The 21,929-nt window shown below is 30.7% G+C and overlaps 5 protein-coding genes across 15 annotated transcripts; 3 read left to right on the forward strand and 2 right to left on the reverse strand.

Annotated features, from left to right (window-relative positions):
- Positions 1–52: 52 nt before the first annotated feature.
- LOC128389158 (protein kinase C-binding protein 1-like) lies at positions 53–3,653 on the forward strand. 2 transcript variants are annotated; one of them, XM_053348687.1, is made up of 6 exons: positions 53–193; positions 407–494; positions 569–841; positions 937–1,321; positions 1,433–1,514; positions 1,622–3,653. In XM_053348687.1, exons 2-6 carry the CDS (start codon positions 492–494, stop codon positions 3,246–3,248), a joined length of 2,370 nt encoding a protein of 789 aa, XP_053204662.1. In that variant the 5' UTR covers positions 53–193; positions 407–491; the 3' UTR covers positions 3,249–3,653. The 2 variants fall into 2 exon arrangements, with proteins under 2 accessions (XP_053204662.1, XP_053204663.1); XM_053348688.1 differs by having other exon boundaries at positions 65–206.
- A 1,486-nt stretch (positions 3,654–5,139) lies between these two features.
- LOC128389160 (uncharacterized) lies at positions 5,140–11,552 on the reverse strand. 4 transcript variants are annotated; one of them, XM_053348692.1, is made up of 5 exons: positions 11,413–11,552; positions 10,487–11,191; positions 8,613–10,031; positions 8,078–8,268; positions 5,140–5,962 (listed from the first exon to the last, which is right to left on the reverse strand). In XM_053348692.1, exons 2-5 carry the CDS (start codon positions 10,613–10,615, stop codon positions 5,749–5,751), a joined length of 1,953 nt encoding a protein of 650 aa, XP_053204667.1. In that variant the 5' UTR covers positions 10,616–11,191; positions 11,413–11,552; the 3' UTR covers positions 5,140–5,748. The 4 variants fall into 4 exon arrangements, with proteins under 4 accessions (XP_053204667.1, XP_053204666.1, XP_053204668.1 ...); XM_053348691.1 differs by having other exon boundaries at positions 10,487–11,326; XM_053348693.1 differs by having other exon boundaries at positions 10,487–10,750; positions 11,413–11,542.
- Positions 11,553–11,625: 73 nt separating this feature from the next.
- LOC128389163 (protein kinase C-binding protein 1-like) lies at positions 11,626–14,402 on the reverse strand. The gene is made up of 5 exons (XM_053348702.1): positions 14,232–14,402; positions 13,794–14,087; positions 13,332–13,674; positions 12,467–12,548; positions 11,626–12,164 (listed from the first exon to the last, which is right to left on the reverse strand). The coding sequence occupies exons 1-5, from the start codon at positions 14,280–14,282 to the stop codon at positions 11,711–11,713; spliced, it is 1,224 nt and encodes a 407-aa protein (XP_053204677.1). The 5' UTR covers positions 14,283–14,402; the 3' UTR covers positions 11,626–11,710.
- A 117-nt stretch (positions 14,403–14,519) lies between these two features.
- Positions 14,520–18,556, forward strand: LOC128389162 (uncharacterized). Of its 7 annotated transcripts, none has more exons than XM_053348700.1 (7): positions 14,520–14,790; positions 14,962–15,653; positions 16,525–16,583; positions 16,932–17,583; positions 18,009–18,080; positions 18,223–18,312; positions 18,364–18,556. In XM_053348700.1, exons 3-7 carry the CDS (start codon positions 16,561–16,563, stop codon positions 18,424–18,426), a joined length of 900 nt encoding a protein of 299 aa, XP_053204675.1. In that variant the 5' UTR covers positions 14,520–14,790; positions 14,962–15,653; positions 16,525–16,560; the 3' UTR covers positions 18,427–18,556. The 7 variants fall into 7 exon arrangements, with proteins under 7 accessions (XP_053204675.1, XP_053204676.1, XP_053204673.1 ...); XM_053348701.1 differs by having other exon boundaries at positions 14,962–15,078; XM_053348698.1 differs by having other exon boundaries at positions 14,879–15,653; positions 16,525–17,583.
- A 1,155-nt stretch (positions 18,557–19,711) lies between these two features.
- Positions 19,712–20,760, forward strand: LOC128389182 (baculoviral IAP repeat-containing protein 7-B-like). The gene is made up of 2 exons (XM_053348721.1): positions 19,712–20,113; positions 20,296–20,760. Exons 1-2 carry the CDS (start codon positions 19,712–19,714, stop codon positions 20,758–20,760), a joined length of 867 nt encoding a protein of 288 aa, XP_053204696.1.
- Positions 20,761–21,929: the final 1,169 nt, after the last annotated feature.

A 21,929-nucleotide genomic window follows, 5' to 3' on the forward strand; every position in this document is an offset into this window, starting at 1 on the left:
TTTGATTTTCCAAATTTTTCTCTTTTCTTTTTTTCTCTCATTTCTCATTTTCACTTCTCTTTGTTTATGTTAAGCCTACAAAATGTTTCTTTCCTTTTACAAGTAACTTTTTATTACCTTTTTATTTTTATTTCTTTTGTGTTAATCAATTATCTTCTAATCTTAATCAATCAAACAAGATTCTTAATTAAAGGTGATTATTTGTGGTAAATTAATCTTCTAATTTCTTTATCTATAATTTATTTTTTCTCTTCAATTCTTTTCCAATGTTAACTTTTGGTGTTTCCTTTTTATCACTTTCCTTTAAAATCGGTTTAGTTTCTTTCTCCATCTAATTGTGATTAGTATTTAATCTTTTTGATTAATTTAGTTTACTCTTTGTATTTCACTGATTCTCTGATTTTAGATATGTAAGTTGCCTTGTTAATCTTGTGAATTATTTTAATTTTAATTGGATCATCTGATTGTCTTCAACTTGTTAGTCAATAAAAATGGTAAGACCTTCATCTTTTTTTCCCCTGATTCATTAAACTAATTAATCAGATTTCATCTTGATTCTTTTCCTCAGATGAAGGATCATTATTGCTGGTTTTGCCATCGTATTTGCCAACACAAGCTCAATTGTAACAAGTGCGGTCGCAATTTTCATCTTAAATGCGTCTCTGATTATAAACCACGTTTGTTGGATGTTAATGGATTGAAAAAATTTGAATCAGTGTGTCCAGAGTGTATTTCATTGGATCGTGATGCTAAAAAGTGGGTCAAGGGTGAAGATTTCGAACCAGTGCCCAAAAAGACACTGAACACTTTGTTGAAATGTATTTTAGATTCTCTAAAGCCGGTTAGTAGCTCCAATAGAATTTTAAAAGACACCATAGAATCGGCAGTAACTTATTCATATTATTCATATTATTTAAATTTTTTCCATGTTTCCAGGAGGCACCAGACCCATTTCTCTGGCCTCTCACTAAATTTCAAGCCTGTGCTAACCCGATAGATGTTTCGGAAATTGGAAAACGAGCTGAAAATAATTCTTACAATAGCCCAAGAGCTTTTCTTCATGATATTTATCTGATTATTCATAATTGTTTAGTTATTTTTCGTTACTCTACACGGCTTAACGTTGATAAATCGATACTCAGACAAATGGCCGACTTTGACAAACTGGCCACAGCTTTCAGACGAGCTGTTGATACAAAGATTCGATTTTTGGAAGATTGTCCTTATTGTATTTGGAATTACAGAAGAGACGCTGAAAATTGGCTAACAAACCCTTGCCCTTGGGGTCATCCTTTGGTCATTGTTGATATAGATACAGAGAGTAAGAGTTTTTTTGCCTTTGCTATTATTCACTACGAAAGCTTTTTGTATCCTCTCTGTTTTTCTTGAATCATTTTAACTAATTGTTTGCTTTTATTCACTTAATTTGCAGGAAAATTTGTGCCCGCTAAACTTATTAAATTCAATCGAGCCTCCGGACGTGTCGATATAATATTATTTGCGTTTGGTGAAAGGTATTTTTGCTTTCTTTTTTTTTTAAATCATCGCAAGTTTTTTAACGCTTTTTTGGTCATTCGAAACGATTTAAAACGCGTTCATTATTTTTCTTCTAATTTTGTAGAGTCAGAGTCAGTGCCGATGAATGTTGGGTACCCAGACTTTCTGATCTAATACCAGATAGAAAAGACAATGAAAGATTAGCCGAAGCCAAATCTCAAGCCAAACAATATCTCGAGAGTATCGAGAAAAAGTTCAAAATTAAGATGAACTATGGTAAAGAGCGACGGAAACTTACAGCTCGTGATAAAGATTATATTAAGAAAAATTCTATTCCAGATATAATTGAATTAACTGATGATGAATCTATTGTTGGTGGTGTGATAAATAATCCAAGTGTTACTCCAAATGAAATACAACTTGAAATTAATGAAGAAACTTCATCTAAACATTCAGATGAAAATTCTAATGGAGAAGTTACAATTGACATAAACAACAATGACGATGAGATTATCGATGAGATTGTTAATGAGATTAGTGAGACCAATGAGACAAACACAGTGATCAATACTGTTGGACCTTCACCTCTTACAACTTTAATTGAACGTATACCCTCACCCGCACCCTCACCCTCACCAACACCAGCATCAGCAACAGTAACAGCAACAGCACCAACACGCGCACCGACACCAGCACCAGCAACGGTCACCACAAATCAACCGGAAACTGTTGATAATCTAGATCAAGTATCTAATCCAAAATCAACACCGATCAAAATTTCAAATCCTACTAACGCTGTACCATTGAAACCAAATGAACCTTCAACATCAACATCAACATCATCTGTATTCACCACTTCATCAACATCTACACCACCTCCGTCCATGAATGAAAATCAATTTGACATTGTATCAGATGAGGATGAAACTCAAACCAGCGAACCAGATCACGAACCCGAACCCGAACCTGAACCTATTGACAATGAGAAGAAATCAAATGCCGCTCTTCCTTCACCACAATTCATCATTGAAGATGATCACGATAGTAACTGTGTGCCACAATTTCAACCTATTTCACCGTTTAGGCTAACCTTGAACGAAGATGGTGCTAATAACTTTTTCGAGTTGGAAACCATGAAGCATAAATTATCAAATGGATCAACTGATTTTCGCCAATCTAAAAAGATGAAACTTGACGAAGATATTGTCAATACTTCACATTTATTTGAGATGAAAAGATTGGAGCAACAATTGGAATTTGCAGAGAAAGAGAAACAATTAAACCGTCAACAAATCAGTGAAATTCAAGAGCAATTACGATTAACCAAACAAATGGCTGAAACTAAATTAAAAACGACCGAAATTCAATATCAATCACAGATTAAAATTTTAAAAGACACAATTGAAGAGGAAAAGAGAGCAAAAGAAATTCTTAATTCAAAATTGGTCAAAGCAATTGAACAAAGTGTTAATTTAGTTCAACAAGTTGATGCAACTAAATCATTCTGGGAAAATAAATTAACAGAAGAATCAAAATCAAGAAACGAACAGCACAAACGAGAGATGGACAGTAAAATCGAGGAGATCAACACGTTAAACGAAAAATTGAACCAAATTGAAGAAAAATACAAAAAATTGGAAAACGAACACAACACAATTTTGCCGAAATACAAGCGACTTAGTACCACAATTACATCGCTACGACTCGATTGTGGCGATTTCAATGATGAATCACCTGAGAAAACCAATTAAAGCATCTCAGTTCAATTAGCTGATGATTAACCAAATTAAGTGGATATCTATGTAAATCATTTCAACGCAAATCGATCTAAATTATTGCATCATTATTACCAATCGACCCACTTTATTATCAAGTTAATTGTCATGAAAATCTATCACTTAATCAGTAACATGATATCCAATTATAAGAAAAAAAATCTACCAATCATCATACTAATTGATCTGAGTAATTATCAAACTTAAAAGTGACACAATTAATCGTCAAAATAATTTGATTGCAGATCAAAAATCTGTTTGTACAAATTAATCAAAGTTGTTATTGTTATTACATTGTTAAAATTGATTGTACCTGTTAACAATTAAATCAACTTTAACATGTAAAGTTTTTATAACTAAAACAAATCTCAAAATGTAAAACTTTCAAGGCCTTTTTTTTTACTATTTTTGTTAATCGTAAGTTACAAAAATTAAACACCAATTAAGCAACAATTTAATTACCACTAATTGTTACCAACGAGCTACCAATGTTATTATCCTTTTAATCATCAGCTACAAGAAACAATTATCATTTGGATGTACAACAATTAGATGATATTTGAATTGTTCTGATTTAAAGATGAAACTGGAAACACTTAAATGGTAACTAATTAGTAATCAAATAATTAACTAATCACTTGAAGATGAAATTGAAAAGAAAACAAATTAATCAAATCAAATTAAGTGAATTTAAAAATCGTTGTCTCATAATCACTGAAAAAGAAGCAAAAAAATTCAAGTTATCAATTTGTTTTCTGTTTAAAAATGATTACAAATGATTACCTGACAAAACTGATTAACTAATCAAGACAATCAACTAATAGAAATGATGATGATTTAATTTATCGTTGATTATCCAGGAAACAGATGATTAATTGTGATCCCATAGAAAAGTTCAATTAACTTTGTTGTTGAGTTCGTGTTAATATTAATCATGAAAGTTTTGTTTTTCTTGTTGATTGTATTGCGATATTTCAATTTGATTATCAACACGTTTAATCAACATCGTTAATCAACAAGAATCAAAAATTTGATTCCTCAGTGACGTCAAAATAAAATGACACTAGTTAAACGTTAATTGTGATTAACTTTAATTCAGAATCAATTGACGTACATTCAATTGGAAATCATCATCAAGGTTGACAGCTCGTTTAACGTCAACCCAACTAATTACAACTCATTTGCCTTCGAGGTGTTGATTTTTAGTCTTAATTATCAATAATATTTTATCATTTAATCATCAATTTACAGGATGATAATCAGCATCATCTTCATTATCATCATCATCATCTTACCGATCAACTTGATTATAAGAATTAAAAACGTAATTTAAATGCTGAATACTGTTGATAACGAGTTTTTTCCCCAATGATTAACTAATATTGTGTTAATTTTAACGTTTATTAATTGCCCTCACTTGATAATCAATTTATCACTTAATTAATTTGTGTATTAATAGCAATTTAAACTGGATTAAAATAACGGTAAACTCTTTGTGTCCAAACTCCCAGAGTTTTGGCTTTTCTTAGCTTTTAATTAACCACATTGACGATTAATATATTTGACAATTTAAAAGAGTAACAATTAATTTCAATTGTAAAGACGTCATTACAATTACTTAATCACTTAATCAACTGATTAAATTGAAATGTGATTAAATGGAATCAGATTTAATTGAGTTTTTGTTAATTTGCGGTTAACTAATTTTGTTGTTGTTAAGGTGAAAAATAAGAAACTAAAATTATTAAATTGTAACAAGAATCAGTGAACAATTAAATTTGTATCAATTTAGATTTGATTACAGAAGCAACAAGTTAATTATATTTGAAGGGAAGTTCAATTGATTAACTTAGTTAATGGTTTTTAATTTCTAATTAGAAATCAATTAATTTCAACTGGAATTATGAAAAGAGAAATGAATTAACCATAACAATTGAATCTAAATCAACTTCGTATCACTTTAATTTCATCATTAATCTTCAGTTGATCAACAAAATTAGTTTAGATCATTAATCAATTTGGAGAAAGAAAAGTGAACCAATTCCTCAGAGAATTAACATTTTCAGTATTTTTATTTATTCTCAGGCAATCAGATAGATTCAGAAAATTCTGAACTCGAGTAACTTTTGCTTCTCAAAGCAAAACTGAATCGTTGATATTTGAGTGTTCATCTTAATCATGATTACATAGATTCGTAAATATTATTGATTCAATATTATGAGGGATAATAAAATATTGAAATAAAATAAAATAAATTCATTTCTTTTTCCATTTGTTAACCAATAAAATGTGATGACCATTAAGACCTTTGTCCATCTTTCATTAATATATTGATATTTGTATCTGAATCGTTGACTTAAACTTTGAACTTTCTCTCATTGGTCAATTGTTTAAATTATTGCACTTGATTGTTATTGAATTTGGCTTCGAAATCAATCAGTTTGATGTCCATTGATTGATTGATTGATTGATCGATTCAGACAAGATCCAGAATCTCCGATAGTAATTGACCCGCTTTCAGTGGTTGATAGGAACAAATTTGCCGAATCTTGTCCAATGGTTCAACGTTAACTTTAATTGTCTCCAATTTCATCAGTAATTCATAGCAATCAGCTCGAGCTTGACCAACCGAAAGTCCAATTGATTCAAGGTAACGGCGTAACAGGTAAGTGTAGAAATATTTTTCTTTACTAAGATAATTAAGATGAAATAATAGAAAAATTTTGAATTAAAATCAATTTTGTCTTACAACTTGATTAACTGATTAACTTGATTTTCTTGTTTCCATCCAAAGGAGATAAACAAATCTGACAAATTGTACATAAATGTATTAGTTGAATAATTAGACAATTTAAAAGGAAAACTAAATCGAGATGATTATGATTGTGATAATCAATTTATCATTGGAAATATAAAGACCCAAAGTCATCATAATATTAGAAGTGGGAATCATATTACTGCAATTAAATTTAATTTCCATATGAAACTAAGGGTAACAATCAATTTACCATGATGATGGAGAAAATAAATTTACCTGTAATTTGATTCAAACAATATTTTCCCTTGATTGTTGTAACTAAATTAACATTACAGATTTACAGCTTATGAGAATATAATCAATAATCATTTTCCAGAATTAAATTGTTTCAAAAATTTGCAATTCAGTTGTAAAAAGTAATTTAGATTGTGATGCATTTTCGGTTAAATTAAATAAAGTAAATTCAATACATAATACAATCAAATCAAATTGTTACAACTGTTGAAACCTTTTAATGGTAAATCAGAAAGTAACAGTAAAATTATAGTTAATTGTTACAATCATCCGATTTAAAAGATTTTCTTTCAATATTATAATCAATCTAATATCGTTCTGAGTAGGAAATCGGTCAAAGTTTAATTGTGATCCAAATTTCAACGATAAATATTCAATTGCTCATGATAATTTAACTGTGATTAAAGTTACTCTTACTGATCAAGGAATGATGAATGATGAAAAAAGGAGTATCCTTAATAGTTTTATAGGAAAACAGGTATTTCGATATCAATAGTTTATAGTAACATAATGATATAAGTGAATTACCTGTAAATTATGATATCAATTGTTAATTATAATCAATTTATAAGTATCGATGCTGATAAATTTCTGTATGTTAACTTTCATCTAATAGTTAACTAGATCATTAGAACTTCATATTAGTTTCAAAAGTCACAATAATTGACATAATTAAAAGTAAACTCGATGAGTATCAAGAAAGTTAATCAGATGATTAACTTTCATTTAATGTAATTCATTTGAAACAGTTCATAATTATTAATCAATCAAAATTATCATATGAAAAGTATTAAAAATTTACTCTAATTAATAGAAATTGTGTTTATGTAAATTAGTAAATTTAATTGGTGTATTCTCGTTTTCAGAATGACCTCTCGTTGATTGTATTTTAATTAAACGGTAAATCTCCAGTTTAATCAATTTTGTCTTTGTAAATTTTCACAATTTCAGATTAAAATGTTAATTAATTTCAATTGATAGATTCTGTTTAGTTTGTTGCTGTTCTGAATGAAATTAGCAAAATCATAGTGATCAACGTCAATGTTTACTACAAGATTGTGAAAACGAGGAACAATCAATCTAATTGTATTTTTTTATGAATGAACATCATGTGGCCAGGGACAGAAGCTCTTGCCAATCGGTTAAGGACTAATGTCCTGAACACATGATTGCCCCTTAAGAAAACCCTTCAGGCAAACGAGGTGACACCTTTGTGAACAGTTTCCTTAAAAGTAAAAGTATAAACTTGGCAAAGGTAATGATGGTGATGACCTTTTTTTTTGGTTCAGAAGCCTAAAATCAAATTAATTGATAGTTTCAATTGAAATCCATCAAATCCCAATGAGATATGCCAATCACATCAGTTTTTGTAACTGATTAACTCAATTGGTACATGTAAAGCCCGGGCAATATTTCAATCTAACAGACACAATGTAAAAGATTAAGAAAAATGATCAAAAAAGTGACCAAGTATAAATAAATCAGCAAGAGAAGGAGGATCTCCTTCAAGAAAATCAGACTGGCACACCCTGTCTATTGAATATGATAAATAAAAGGTTATACAGGGAATAGATTTGGCAATTCAGTAAAAAAACATGGGGCTAAAGGGCGAGAAAAGATCAACTTTATATCAGATTTGCGCCATTGATTCAATTCATTGTCGTTTTTTTCCTCTTTCTCTTGCAAATCCTCTTTATCCCTACATCTACAATTAACATTCAATAGATGGAAATAGATGATTGAAAAATAATACCTGATGTTTTCTTGATATTTCATATCGGGGCTATTTAGACTGAAAAGTGTTATAGCTTCAAGAATCAATCCAATTTTGAAATCTCTTTGCCAACGTTCATTAAGATCTTTGATAAAATTAAGAAAATATGAAGCTGATTGGGAATCCAAATTGAGGAAACTCCATTTTATCACTTTTGATGATCCAGGAGCCTAAGAGGAAGAGGAAATAAGAAAAAGCATTGATTAACATTCAATAATTGAGAATTAACATCAAGATTGTTGAAGAAAAGAAAGAAAAAGTGCATTAAATTAAATCACTTGATATTATCATGATCAGAACAGAATATTGATTCGAATCGTGAAAACCTCCAAGCAATTAATTATTCATCTTTAAAGGGATTAGAATTTACGTTTACATTATTACCAAGGATATCGATATGTAACTCGAACGTGTTAATTGATGATTAATCACAATAATTAAGGTTATCCTATAAATCGTATTATTAATAAGATGAGATGGGGAAATATTACAATTGATTAATTGATTAACTTACTGTCCATCCTCCTTTATCCAGGTCAAATAAGAAGCACAAACGGATTATCATTAGATTGGCGAAAGATCCTTTGAACATATCGTTACGAACTTGTATTGGTAAACGACCAAAGGGAGTAAGACTTTTAATTGAAGCAATTGAACTTTTCGCAATATGATCAGCTAATTGGATGATTGTTTCTTCAAGGGTTGTTGATACCTCACAGATAAAGGGTAACGATTGATGGTGATTCGAATAGGAAAGTTTAAGCTCGTTCATACGTTGATCAAGAAGCTGATTAAGAGCTAAATTAGAGGATATATATTCATTGGAAAGGCTAATTGGTAAATTTAAATCGGATCCAGTAATTAGATCATAAACTTTACTCTGGATATTTTCATCTTCCCTTTGATTGAAATCACTGAGTTCAGGTTTAATTGTAAAATTAGAGTGAAATGAATTGGAGGAAGTTGATGATCGGCTATCATTATATGGGAATGAAGAGATCACAGGACCCGGAAGATGATGATTAGATGAAAATGAAGATGAGGAGGAAGATGAAGAAGATGAGAAAGGATATAATGATGGAGAGTTAGAAGGCACAGTAAATGATGAATGGTGTTTATTATCATTTTGATGGTGATGATGATACTCAGGTTGTGATAGAAAACTAGGAACATTGGGAACCATAGATGTAGATGAGATTTGATCAAAATCAGAGTAATGATGAGATGGATTAATTGATGATGATGAATATAATTCATGTAGCGGTTGATGATGAACTTGGGAGTTATCATCTAGAAGCGATGTAAGCATATTACGAGAATATGAATTAGGAATAGGAAAAGTTTTCTGACCCATTTTATCACATAATTCAGTATAATCATTATCACTTTCTTCATCTTCACCATCTTCCTCATCATCCTCATCATAAATCCCATTAGATGCGTTTAAAGTGGACGGTCCACTTGAAAGACAAAAGGTCATGGGGCCAATAAAGGGAGTTGAATTATGATCCATTGAATGATTTTGTTGATTAGCATGATGAAAGTTTGTGGATGAACAAGATGAAAAAACAGATGAAACTTGTTCAATGTTTGTACTTGAAGATGATGATGAGAAAGAGGATGAGATGACATGATGATGGTTGGGTAAGGATAAGGCCAAAGAAGATGATGAACATGATGAAGATAATAATGATGGTGAACTTGATGTTGATACTGAAGAGGAAGAAACCACCGAATTAACATTGGTACGTGTTGCTAATTCTCTTGATTTTCGTGATTGAATTCGAGCTCGGCGAATTTGGAGTTGCTCTTCCGTTAGAATCCAATCTTTTCTCATTCCAACATGATAACATTTTTCCAATCTGCATCGGCGACAATGACGACGGGTCAATGTAGTAATTGAACATTTACCTGTAAATTCACATCGAAGTTTCTGTTTTAAAAGGTGAAGAAACAATTGATTAGATAATTAATATTAATTGGGAGAAATGGGTGAAGTACAAAACAATAAAGATTCTTTAACCCAATTAAAAGTATCATTAGTCAGAGGAAAGAGTTAATTTTGATAGTAATTATATTTTCTAATAGGAAAAGTTTTACCCTAAGGGTGAATAACAATGATCTTCAAAAGAAAACTATTATCATGATCACTGAAACAGAAACATCATAATTAGTTGAACATAAATTGCTATTAAATCATTTCCTTGAAAGAGGGATGATAATTAGAAAGGTAAAAGGATCCATGAGCTAATAATAAAGGGAATGCGATTAATTAATCAATAGAAGATCGAGATTCAAAAATAATGTGAAACTTTCGCTTCAAATATTTCCAATTATCGAATCAGCTGTTCTCATGATCTGAAAATGGATTATAAGTAGTCAACTTACCTCGATATCGTGAGCGTTTCGGCGGAAAAAAGCTTTGCAAGATTCACAACTAACGGCACCAAAGTTATTCCCCATTGCTTTGTCTGAGCAAACAAGGCAGGTCAGTTCATCGGCGATTCTTGTACTCATATTGTCCAGTTTTGATTTTAAAGATGAGTTGATGGAAAGTTGGTTAATCAAATTATATGTTGATATTTGATCTGATTCTTGATAAATGGCTTGGGATGTTTAAAGCGGAGTATTTATTTCATTTTGAAGATGAGGCTAAGACGGTGATCACAAATTGATTAGTGAGTTTAGAAGAGAGGGAGAGAGGGAGAGACGAAGGGAGATAAATTGTAAGAGAATTTGGAGAAAAGAGTAAGAAAAAGTATAAAAAAGGAGAGGTCAAGTTTAACCATCGAAATCAATAGAACGGAACTTGAACACTTCCTAGCTCCCGGTTTTTTACTCACTTTTCTCTTTCTTTTCGTGAACATCTTCATCTTCCAATCTTCTTCCCTCAGAATCTTCTCTTTTTTCAGCCTCTTTCTCAATCATTTACGCCCAGAACCAGGTAAAGTGGTGCGGTAGGAGTGCCAAATCGAAAGGGAAAGAGCTGAGAAAGTTAAGGAAGATTCAGAAAGTAAACAGGTAGACTAAGGAAAGGCGGATTTAAAGCAGGAGAGAGAGAGAGAGATGATGATGATGATGATGATAATGATGCTGATGATGATTATATTAATAATATTGGTAAAAAAAGAAAAAGAAATGTATATGTTTAAACATCAATATTGAGTTCGTCAATTCCGATAGCGTTGGATTGGGCTAAAAGATCTGTGATGATCTTGACTTTTGCATCTGTCATGTAAGCAATTAAAAGTGATGAGATTCTCTGAATTTGGTTCTGATTATATTTCACTTAATTTAACGTTAATTTAAATTACCATTAAAATAGGAAAAAAAGAAACAAAAATTGAGAATCAGTTCAAAATGACATATTGACTGTTAACAGGTCGATAACTTGCTTATCAATTCCATCTTTTCCTGTGGCTCTTTTTTTGCAAACTATATAACAACACGAATCCCTATCTCTGGATTTAAGGGATAAAACACTGAAATTTTGTAAACCAGAAAGGAGAAAGAAAAAAACGAAATAATTGTCAAGGTTTTCACGTTATAATCCTTGTATAATTGTATCATCAGATATACTAATACATATCGCGTAGTATATTATTCAGATGATTATCTATCAATGGTTACATCATTAACGAAATTTTCTTCATCATCAGAATCATCCAAAAGCAATTGTCTGGCATCCATAACCGCTTGTGAATATCTATCCAATTCGAATGGGGTGGTTGTTGTTATCTGATTTTCCATATTAAGAATAAAGTGAGTGATACTTGCAACCCTTTCTGCTGTCCATTTGTCAAGATTAATTGAACTGTTCGAATTTGATGTAGATGTAGATGATGATGATGAGTTAGTCGATTGATCTCTTGAGATAACTACGAAATCTTTGATTTCAGCATAAACAGATCGTGAATTAAGAGTAATCTTTGTAGGGAAACAGTAAACAATATTGTTTAAATATCTTAGTGAATCAAGAACAGCCTTTCTATGGGAAATTGATGCTATTGGAAGAGAGTAATCAGTTGTTACGAAGTGACGACAATCACTAGCAGCAATTTGATACCTGAGAAAAAAAGAAAACATAATAATGATAACATTGAGAATAATGAATTTATAGTAATAATAATAAAAAGAAAAATAATAAAAACCTATTGATCATGAGTAAAATTGCATGATAAAGATAAAACGGAAATAATTGTATAATTATAACTTCTATCAAAAGTCTCATGGGTTGGTTGAATTTTGTTACAATCTAAATTAGATTAATCAACATGTTGATGAATCTTAAATATCAAAAGTGATAATAGTAATTGTATTTATATCGAAAGTGTTGAGGGGAAGGTAGGAGAGGATTGGAGACTATACCATTCAAGTGATCCAAATAGTAGTACATCAGCAAGATTTGAATGATGGTGATAACGAAGCAATTTACCAGGCCATGATTGATCTGTTGATTAAGTAAATTTGACAGTTAAAAAGGTGATTAACGATCTCGTCAGATAAGACAACATGATCAGGTTAATATGATTAGCATGATATGACAAATATATTGAATATGTTACAAGTTGATGACCATCGAAAAGCTTTTCAATGAGACACACACCAACTTCCCCTGACAACAAAATCCTCAGTGGATAAACACAAAACTGATAACAATTTTTCAACACTTTTCTCAATGTTTATCAGTTATCATTTCCATCACTATCATAATCATGATGATCAATAATTTATAGATATATATCAATATACATAATCACTTATTTCTGTAATTGTGGTTTGATTAGAGATAAACTAATCATGAATCAAGTTTAGTTCATCATTGAAATTTGACTTTTGTTTCTACTTCAAGTTTCAATTGACTGAACAATTTATCAACATTAATTGGTTAATTAGGCTCTTAAACAACTATCATCTAGTTAATCACTACAGTAAATATGGTTAGAGGGTAAAACTGCATACTCGATATACTAATTAATCTTGCAACTTTTTTACATAGTTAATTTCAACACCAAAATGTCAAGTAACTTTTATACTTCTCATTATCAAAGATAAACTCAATGTTATTGCGTTTTGTTGATTTTTTTTCATTTGATTAGCTTGAATAATAATCAACAACAATAACTGTTTACTTTGTAGATATTTAAGAGTAAAAAACTAGGAGCTAACTGACCGTTGACCCGAACTTTTGAGTTGTATTACTAATTGTATTTTCCGTAAGTTAATTACTAACCTTTGAGATTTACAAAGATCAATGGATGGCCCCATGGACATGTTTCAATTATCCAGTTAGGTCGTTGAGAAAACGAGCTTTCTAAACAATAGGGACAAGCTTCACATCTATTGAATAGCGAGTAAACGGAGGCCATAAAATTAACCAGTGAATCGATGAAAAATTTATCTTGGTGAACCAACCGAAGATTGTGATTGATTAAAGACAAATCGGTCAACATTTGATAGGGATATTCATAGGTACCATTTTTAACCCTAAGATCAATGGTATCGAAATTAATTGGACAATTTACCCAAGTTTTGGATAATCCTCGAACTGCAAAATCTATGTTAGCGGTGATAAACTAGTTTGGAAAAAAGAAAATCAATGTATTAATATTGGTGAAACTTTGTGAACTGTTCATTTAAACACTAGAGATAATCACCAATCACTTGGCTTTTAAAGTGAAAATGAAACACTTACACAAGAAATTCTTGACCATATTAATGAAACTAATCGTTGAATATTTCTTGGGGTCATTTTTCTAAATTCTGAACCTTTATCCCATCGGTCATGAATAACATCAATGAGAATACACTCATTACACTTGGAAACAAATTGTAAACCATCAGATGTACGGTAAAAAAGGCGATCAGTAGCTAATCGTCCATCCGATAGGCAACACTCATGATGATAATAACGGAAACAATGGTGACAATTAATATTAGCCCAATTACCTTGACAAAGCCAACAAAAAGCCTGACCAGTTCGGATGGACTGTAAAAGAAACCAAAAAAGAGATGACCAAGAGTAACACCAAATAAACAAAAATGGAGAAACAAAAACAAAGAGACACAAAAAATCATCAAGAGACACAAAAAAAAAGAAAGAATCAAATAAAAAGTTAATTGTTTCACTTACAAATCTTTGATCGTTAACAAAGTGAAGTAAATTAAAATTAGTGCCCAACATTTCACAATTAACAATTAAAACGAATCAAATCAAAAGCAGAACATGTTAATTGCAACATAACAATTGAAGAGGAGAAAAACAAATAACTAATCAGCGAACAAAAAGAAAGAGAAAAATTTGTTCTCCTTATTTCCCTCTCTTTTTTGTTCTTTTCTTTTTCTGTTTCCCCTTTTTACTAATTGTTCTTCCCCTTTTTCTCTTTTATTCTTCTCTCTTTTTCCTCCTTTTGGTCAAGTGAATGTTAACTTTCTGATTAATTGTTATCTTCTTGATTAAACTTTGATTAAATTAACCATCTCATCTGTTCAGATAATTAATCTAATTGTGATTAAAAGTGTTAACAGTTTAAAGGTTAATCATTGATTAGCCTTTTCCTTAAGTGTTTCTCAAAATCATCAAGTAGATTTTATCGTCTCCTTGGTCGCCATTTTCATTTTTGCTAAAATGTTTCGTTTTTGTTTGTAATTTAAAACCGAAATTTTTAAACAAATTGGTAAACAATCAACTGGTAAGTTTAATTATCCTAATAAGCAGACATTACAATTAGAATCGTTTTCCTGTCAGTTTTTGTCATTTGCTTTTCTCGTTCTTTTTAGGCCTTAATTGTGGATTGGATTTTTCTTTTCTTTCGTATTTTTTGTTGTTCATATTTCGTATTTTTTTTACTTGTTTCCTATAGAGTTTCAAAGGTGATGGATATTCAATGGTGGTGTTGGTAGACTTGTGGAAATGTTGATTCTGTTGGAGATTATTTGGTTGAAAAAAATGCAGTTGAAACAATCGACCTAAAGAAAAGGTTAATATCTTGTGTAATACTTCATGTTTACAAGTATTGAGAAAAATGGAGAGAGAGAGAGAGAGACAATCATCAAGTTAGAAGGTTATCAAGAAAAACTATGTTACTATTTAATCCAAAATATTACATGAGATGAATTGACGTAAACTCAAGAATGCGTATGTGTTTTTTTTTGTAAATATACATTGAAATCTGAGTGATGATTTGCTAATTGTTCAACAATCAAAGTGAGTTGAAAATATTACCTTTAATATGTCAAAAGATTATTTTCTAAGGTGAATATCAATAAGAAAAATAATCATCTTGATGATCAGTAATGATTGTCAGATTGATATGATGTTACTCGTGATGATATTCAAAAAAACGATGATGTAGCTGATGATGGTAATCATGGAAAGGTGAACAATAATTTACGTAAATAATCAAAAGTTTTGATCAGTAGAAAACAAAAAATCAACAATCAAAAAAGGGCTTTTTAATCAATCCCAACAATTAGTGTTACGATTGTGAAATTTTTCCCATATTTAAACCACAATTAAGTTTTAATTGTTACCATTATTTCCAGTTCTCAAACAGTAAGTTCATTATCATGATTACCTAATTATTAACTATTTCAGATTAATTGCGAAAAAGACTAAGACCTAATTAACTCTACAATGGAAAAAAGTTAAACTAAATTTTGATTAAATTCTCGCAATTTAATGACAAATTCAAATTTAAGTTTTTAATTGTAAAGTTAATTTCTGATAAGATGGAGTAAGAAGTTAATTGCAGTTTAGTTTTTCGTCCCTTAGCAATTAACCAATTTAATTGTTGTTCTTAATTGTGATCTATGAAATAACAAGTTAACAATTTAGTCTAATCTAAATTGTCAGACCCTTTAAATGTTGATAAATAGAATCAAGTTAAAAATAATGATCACAATTACCTTAATCATAGAGAAAAAAAAATAGTAATTAAACCATTTGAAATTTGATGATAACAATTAAATTGGTTCTTTGTTAATTACAAAGATTCAATTCTCAAAAAGAAACTAAATAAATTGTTTGTATTGATTAGCAATCAAGATAAATGAAATTTACACAACAATCAATGATTGATTAACAATTTAAATTTTAAACAAAGAAAAAAAAACAAAGTTAAAGCAATTAATCAAAAATTAACAATTAGAAGTTAACAATTAATTGCATTAGTAAAATTCATGACCAAACTAATCACAATCGATAAGTTGAAACTCTCAACAATTAACAATTAGCTTCTTTCAATGAGAGGGAAAAGTTTCAAACAATGTAACCAAAAAAAACTCCAGAATCTTAATCAGAATTAATCAGAATTAAATTTAATTGAATGTAAATCGTTAACTTTGAATGTTTTGAGATGAAATTAAGTGTAATTGTAACAATTAGAAGACTTCAAACTAAATTAAATCAATTTTTCTCCCATCAGGATGATCCATTCAAAGGAGTTGAACATTTAATCGCAATGGAGGAATCAGCTAAACGTTGGTACGTTATTACTCATGGTTATCCAGAGATTGACCAGTCGAAAGGAAGTGACCACAAGCCTGATAATCGTTTACTTATAAGTACATTGATAGAGATCAGTAATTATATTTCGATGATTAGAATTACAATTCTTTGTTTCACCGATAATGAATTTCTTAACACTTATTGTGGTGATGTTTTCGTTGGCACTCCAACCCGTTTTTACATGAATTGTACCTGTACCTTAGGAGCTTGGCTTTTGGTCATCTTCCGGTCAATGATTTACTGGTCTGACGTGTTTGATAAAACATCTTGGTTGACCATTTTCTCTCAAATAAAAGTTAATGGTTTCAATTCATCGTTTTTAAGGATAACACCTTCGGGTGCCAATGAGATGCGAAATAAGATTTACCTGGCTCGAAGATTTTTGACCATTGCTTGTCCACTGACCGTTTGTTTTGTTCCAGGAATTTTATTCTATTCTTTTGCAACAAATCCCAATAGTTCACAATATTCAAAGAGATTAATATTCTTTCAAATCTTTTGGTCATCTATACTTACTCTTCAAGCGTTTCCAGTGGTCAACGCGACTTTATGGCTTATCACTCATATTTACCTGACGACCTGTTATAGTTCACTACAATTGGACGCTATTAGTTTGACCATTGATCAACTTTTATCATCTTCTAAATGGACGTTGGCCCAATCAAATAAGATCGCTATTATTGATACTAAGACTCGATCATTGGCCAAAGTCGATCATATTAATCAACGCGTTCGGTCAATCGTCGATTCTCATAATTACACCTCAGGTTATATCTTTAAACTGAGTGACCAAATTAAATATTATATTGCAATCGGTTATTTTTATGCTTCTTTTGGTGCTGATTTCCTGCTTTATTCAGCAACGGCCATGCCAAAAGACCATTTATACAATAACATTATCGTAACTGGACTTGGAATTGAAATATTGTTTTTCGCAATGGCGCTTATTCTAGTCTTATCCAAAATTTCAGTCAAGGTAAGTATTTTATCAATCAACAATGGGACAATTAACTGTCACTGCAAACATTTGATTGTAAGTTACAATTTGTAACTAATCAAGAATCTAAATTGATGATTATCGTTACAAACTGATACTTATAACAATCAATGAGAGACAAAATTTTGACCAAGAAAATCAAAATGATCTTCAATCATAATCTTAATGAGTTAATTTTTTTTTTTTCAAGAATCGCAATCAAATATTAATGATAATTTGATTACAATCCAATTATCATTCTTGTATCGCCTTAACAATTGATTAATAACATTTGAGCCACTTACTATGGTTCCCACTTGAGTTAATTGTTTACAACTCGATCATTTGATGATCAAAAATTGTGATCAACTAAAATGTTAATCATATTGATTATGTTTCCATTTTAATCATGATTAATTTATTAGGCATCCTCATCCTATGGGAAATATCATATGATCATTGAAAAAGTTCAACCTGAAGTGATGACAAAACTAAAGGTAAGAAAAGATGATTGAAACAATCAACAAATTGTTTTCCAATTAAGTTGATCAAATTTTTTTTCTTCCAAAAACAAAAATTTCTTCATAATTTAATCAATCAACTTAATTGTCGATCAATTATTAATTGTTTAATTTTAAGATTCGAGCTGTATTGAGTACGATCAGTGATACATTCATAGGATTTTATATTGGTGATGTTTTCGAGGCAACAATGTTTCAATACGTTGAGGTAAGTTAATCAACAACAATTAACAAAAATGTAATCTAATCAATTGAACAGTTTATCTTAGGAAACTGTAGCATGATGTTAATGTTAATCGGAATCATGAAACAAATAACCTGAGTAAATTGTTGGTGATTATTAAATTGTCAACCAAATTGTCCAACAATAAAATTGGCGATGAAAAAAAATGACTTTTTAAATTGTTCATTTTCATTTTACTCATGAAATAAAAATTGAATTTCAAATACAATCTGAAAATATCAATTCCCTGAGTAAATGATTTGATCACAAAAAAAATATGACCAATTCAATTAACGAACATGATAACAATTAACTTTAAGAATATTATTTTATCACCTTAAAGAAAATAACTCATATAATATATACTGAACTGGGAGTTGAATACAAATGAATATCCGGTTCAATATGATGAATATAATCATCATGATGATGATGGTGATACACTCAGAGAATTGAGAATTGGATGAGAGAAAAAGTTGTCATCTTGTTAATCATAATCATGGAACCTTTAAATTAAGTTAAACCAACATTCTGACAGAGAATCCTGAATATCATCATCATGTTAATCATTTCTCTGGGAGTTGAGTTTCCGTTATTTTTTGCTCTTTTTTTGTTCAACTTGTTTCAAGTTAATTCCCATTGAGATGTAAATTTGTTTCCTTATTCATTATTATAACGGTAAAAGGTTGAATATCATTTACAGTTAGATTAACATTAACTTCAAGGTTGATAATTATCACAATCATGATGATGATTAACATGATGATTGCGGTGAATTGATCACTGAATTATTATAATTTAAATGAACTCAAGTCTCTTTTTTGGTAAATAATCATCTTTATATTCATTTACTTTGGTTAACAAGTTTCCGTCTTTTGAATATTTATCTAGAATTAACTTAATTTAATCAACTCTCAACGGAACAATTAACTGAGATTTTAATTTTCTCATTAATTTGTGTCTCAATATCTCCTAAATTCAAATATTGTTATCCCAATGCGACAATCAACTAATTGTTGTCAAGAAAAGTTTTCATTTTCATCGTACGATTTAACTTTTAACTTTATTAACTTAATTATTTTATACAATTAACAATGATCGGGGTTTTTTTTTATTAATATTAATTGTTATGAGTAGTAAGATGTGTCTAAACGTTAAAAAGGGAGGAGCTTAATGTTGTTAGGGGGTAGGGGTCAGAAGCAACTTTGCAAGCCAAATCACACATGCGCAATGAAAAATACAATTGATAGTGCGCACATCTATAGAGAGTGAGATAGGGAGACCGAACTCGAATAAAAAGCAAATGTTTGTATTGACGAGTATTCACTTTCATTTCAAAATTCTTAAGAGTCACATCTGAAGTTTCTTTCTTTTTTCTACTAAAATGAATATAACAGACTCAAGCAACAATGCAAGTACTTATGCTTCCGAGCAAGCTCGATATGAAAGCTTTTTCCAATCAGCGTGGGGCACGGAGATTTCATACCGAACAGAGCTAGCGCGATGGTTTTACTTTACAGGAATATCGCGACAGGTTAAATGTTTTTTCTGTGGATACCTCTACCACGCCTCAATCTGGCAAGATTTACACTGGATTGAACATCGTCTTCATTCATCAGATTGTCCTTTCATCCAAGGTCTTCCTTGTGGTAATATACCAAGATCTATATCAACTGTTGTTCTACAGGAAAACACGCCTCTAAGAGTCATGGTTAATTATGAAAATGAAGAATCAAGGATAGTACAGAATAATCCTTCACATTCTAATAACACTGCAGAGGATCGAGTGATTATATTTAACCAAATTGAGGGAGAAGATGTAGTTGATGACTACAAGACCACAAAACAATGATAATGTCACTGGTATCTCTAACATCCTAACAGAAAATGAAAATTCTAACAATCTTCCAGCAATCGAAAGAACGACCGACGTTTTCCTAGAGTATCTAGGCGTATAACAAGAAATAGGCTGGTATCATTTTCAGAATCATCAATCGACGACGATACTTTAAGCCGCTGAACCTTCAGTTTAGAACACTACAAAGTCGGACTGAAACTTTCTCAAATTGGCCGATCAATGAGATAATAACACCCAAAGAACTTGCAGAGGCCGGATTCTTTTACACTAGAGTATACGATCACACCAGATGTTTCAACTGCAATGGAACAATCTCAAATTGGGAGAGAGGAGATAATGCATGGGCTGTCCATGCATATTACTTCCCTAAATGTAGTTATCTATATTTGAAGCGAGGACAGATGTTCGTAGATGATATCAACTCCCAACAGATACAGTTACTCCCTACAGAGCTACCACAACCCACTGATGATAAGGACAGATACACTTGCAAGATATGTCTCGACAAAGAAATCGGTACAGTATTCGCACCATGTGATCACGCTATCTCTTGCATCGATTGTGACACAGCTTGACGATTGTCCAATTTGTAAATCAAGTATCTCTCTATATGTAGAATGAAATTGATTAATTAAATAAACTGTTTTCTTATAAAATATCAAATCATTTTATTAGCAAATGAACTTCATCAAAAGAATTCACAATATCTGTAAAATCTGAAAAGCCAGTGAAAATTATTTTTCCTGTATGAAAAACCGATATTTTAGCTTTACCGATATTATAGTAAGCAGCTGGGTATATTTCAGGGTTATATTCAAAGTCTCCATTGTTTGCTAGATCATTCAACACAATTGGATGACCTAATGCACAACAGCGATATTAACTATTCTTCTTGTATATTCTTTTTCTTATGCAATTTTAAACACAATTCATCAACAGCATCTTCAGCATCCTCAATTCTCTTATTTCCGACGACATTAATCTTTCCATTTCGGAATACTAGTAAACAATTTATTTTCGTCTTAATGATAGCACCATTGAATCGTTTAGTTCGGTAATCAGTTTGAGGATAAATATTTATCAGCTGTTTTAGATCTATCTCAAAAGGTAGAGAAGGCGACCACCATGTTTGTAACCCGTGGGCAAGTGTACTCATCCATTTTTGTTATGCAACTGAAAACTTGTATTCCAATCATCCGAACTTATACTTTTTACTGTTTTATCATTAGATTTTGTATCAGCAGAAAAATACTTGATAAATTTTATGAATGAAAATTTCAGAGAGCGAAACTTTACAAATGCTATACAAAACTCTCCACATGTTCGTGAAGAAGGGTGTTGTAAACAACGGCCATTCCACAACATTTTACGCGACCCGATAGCATTTATCATTTCCTGATGCAATGGAGGTAAACCAAATGAATCAAAATATTCACATTCATTCGATGTAAATCTCATAGCAACCCAATGCGTTCCAGGAGCAGATGACTTGTCAGTATTGACGATAATAAATGATGGATACTCAACTATTGAAGGTATTTTATCTCGCGCAAAACATCCTATGAATTTATCGTAAGAACAAAGAGCTTTCTTTATTTCATAATCAAACATTACTTTTATTTGAAATCAGTTACAGCATTACGTTCTAAATCTATTTCAATAATATTGTCAAACTCGCAATAAAGTACAGTTATTGTTTCTCTTAATGGTTCAGAAAATCTCAATTGAACTCTCAACGAGCCTC

The sequence above is a fragment of the Panonychus citri genome, unplaced genomic scaffold (assembly GCF_014898815.1).
Source record: "Panonychus citri isolate SS breed McGregor unplaced genomic scaffold, ASM1489881v1 Contig00105, whole genome shotgun sequence".
Lineage (NCBI taxonomy): Eukaryota > Metazoa > Arthropoda > Arachnida > Trombidiformes > Tetranychidae > Panonychus > Panonychus citri.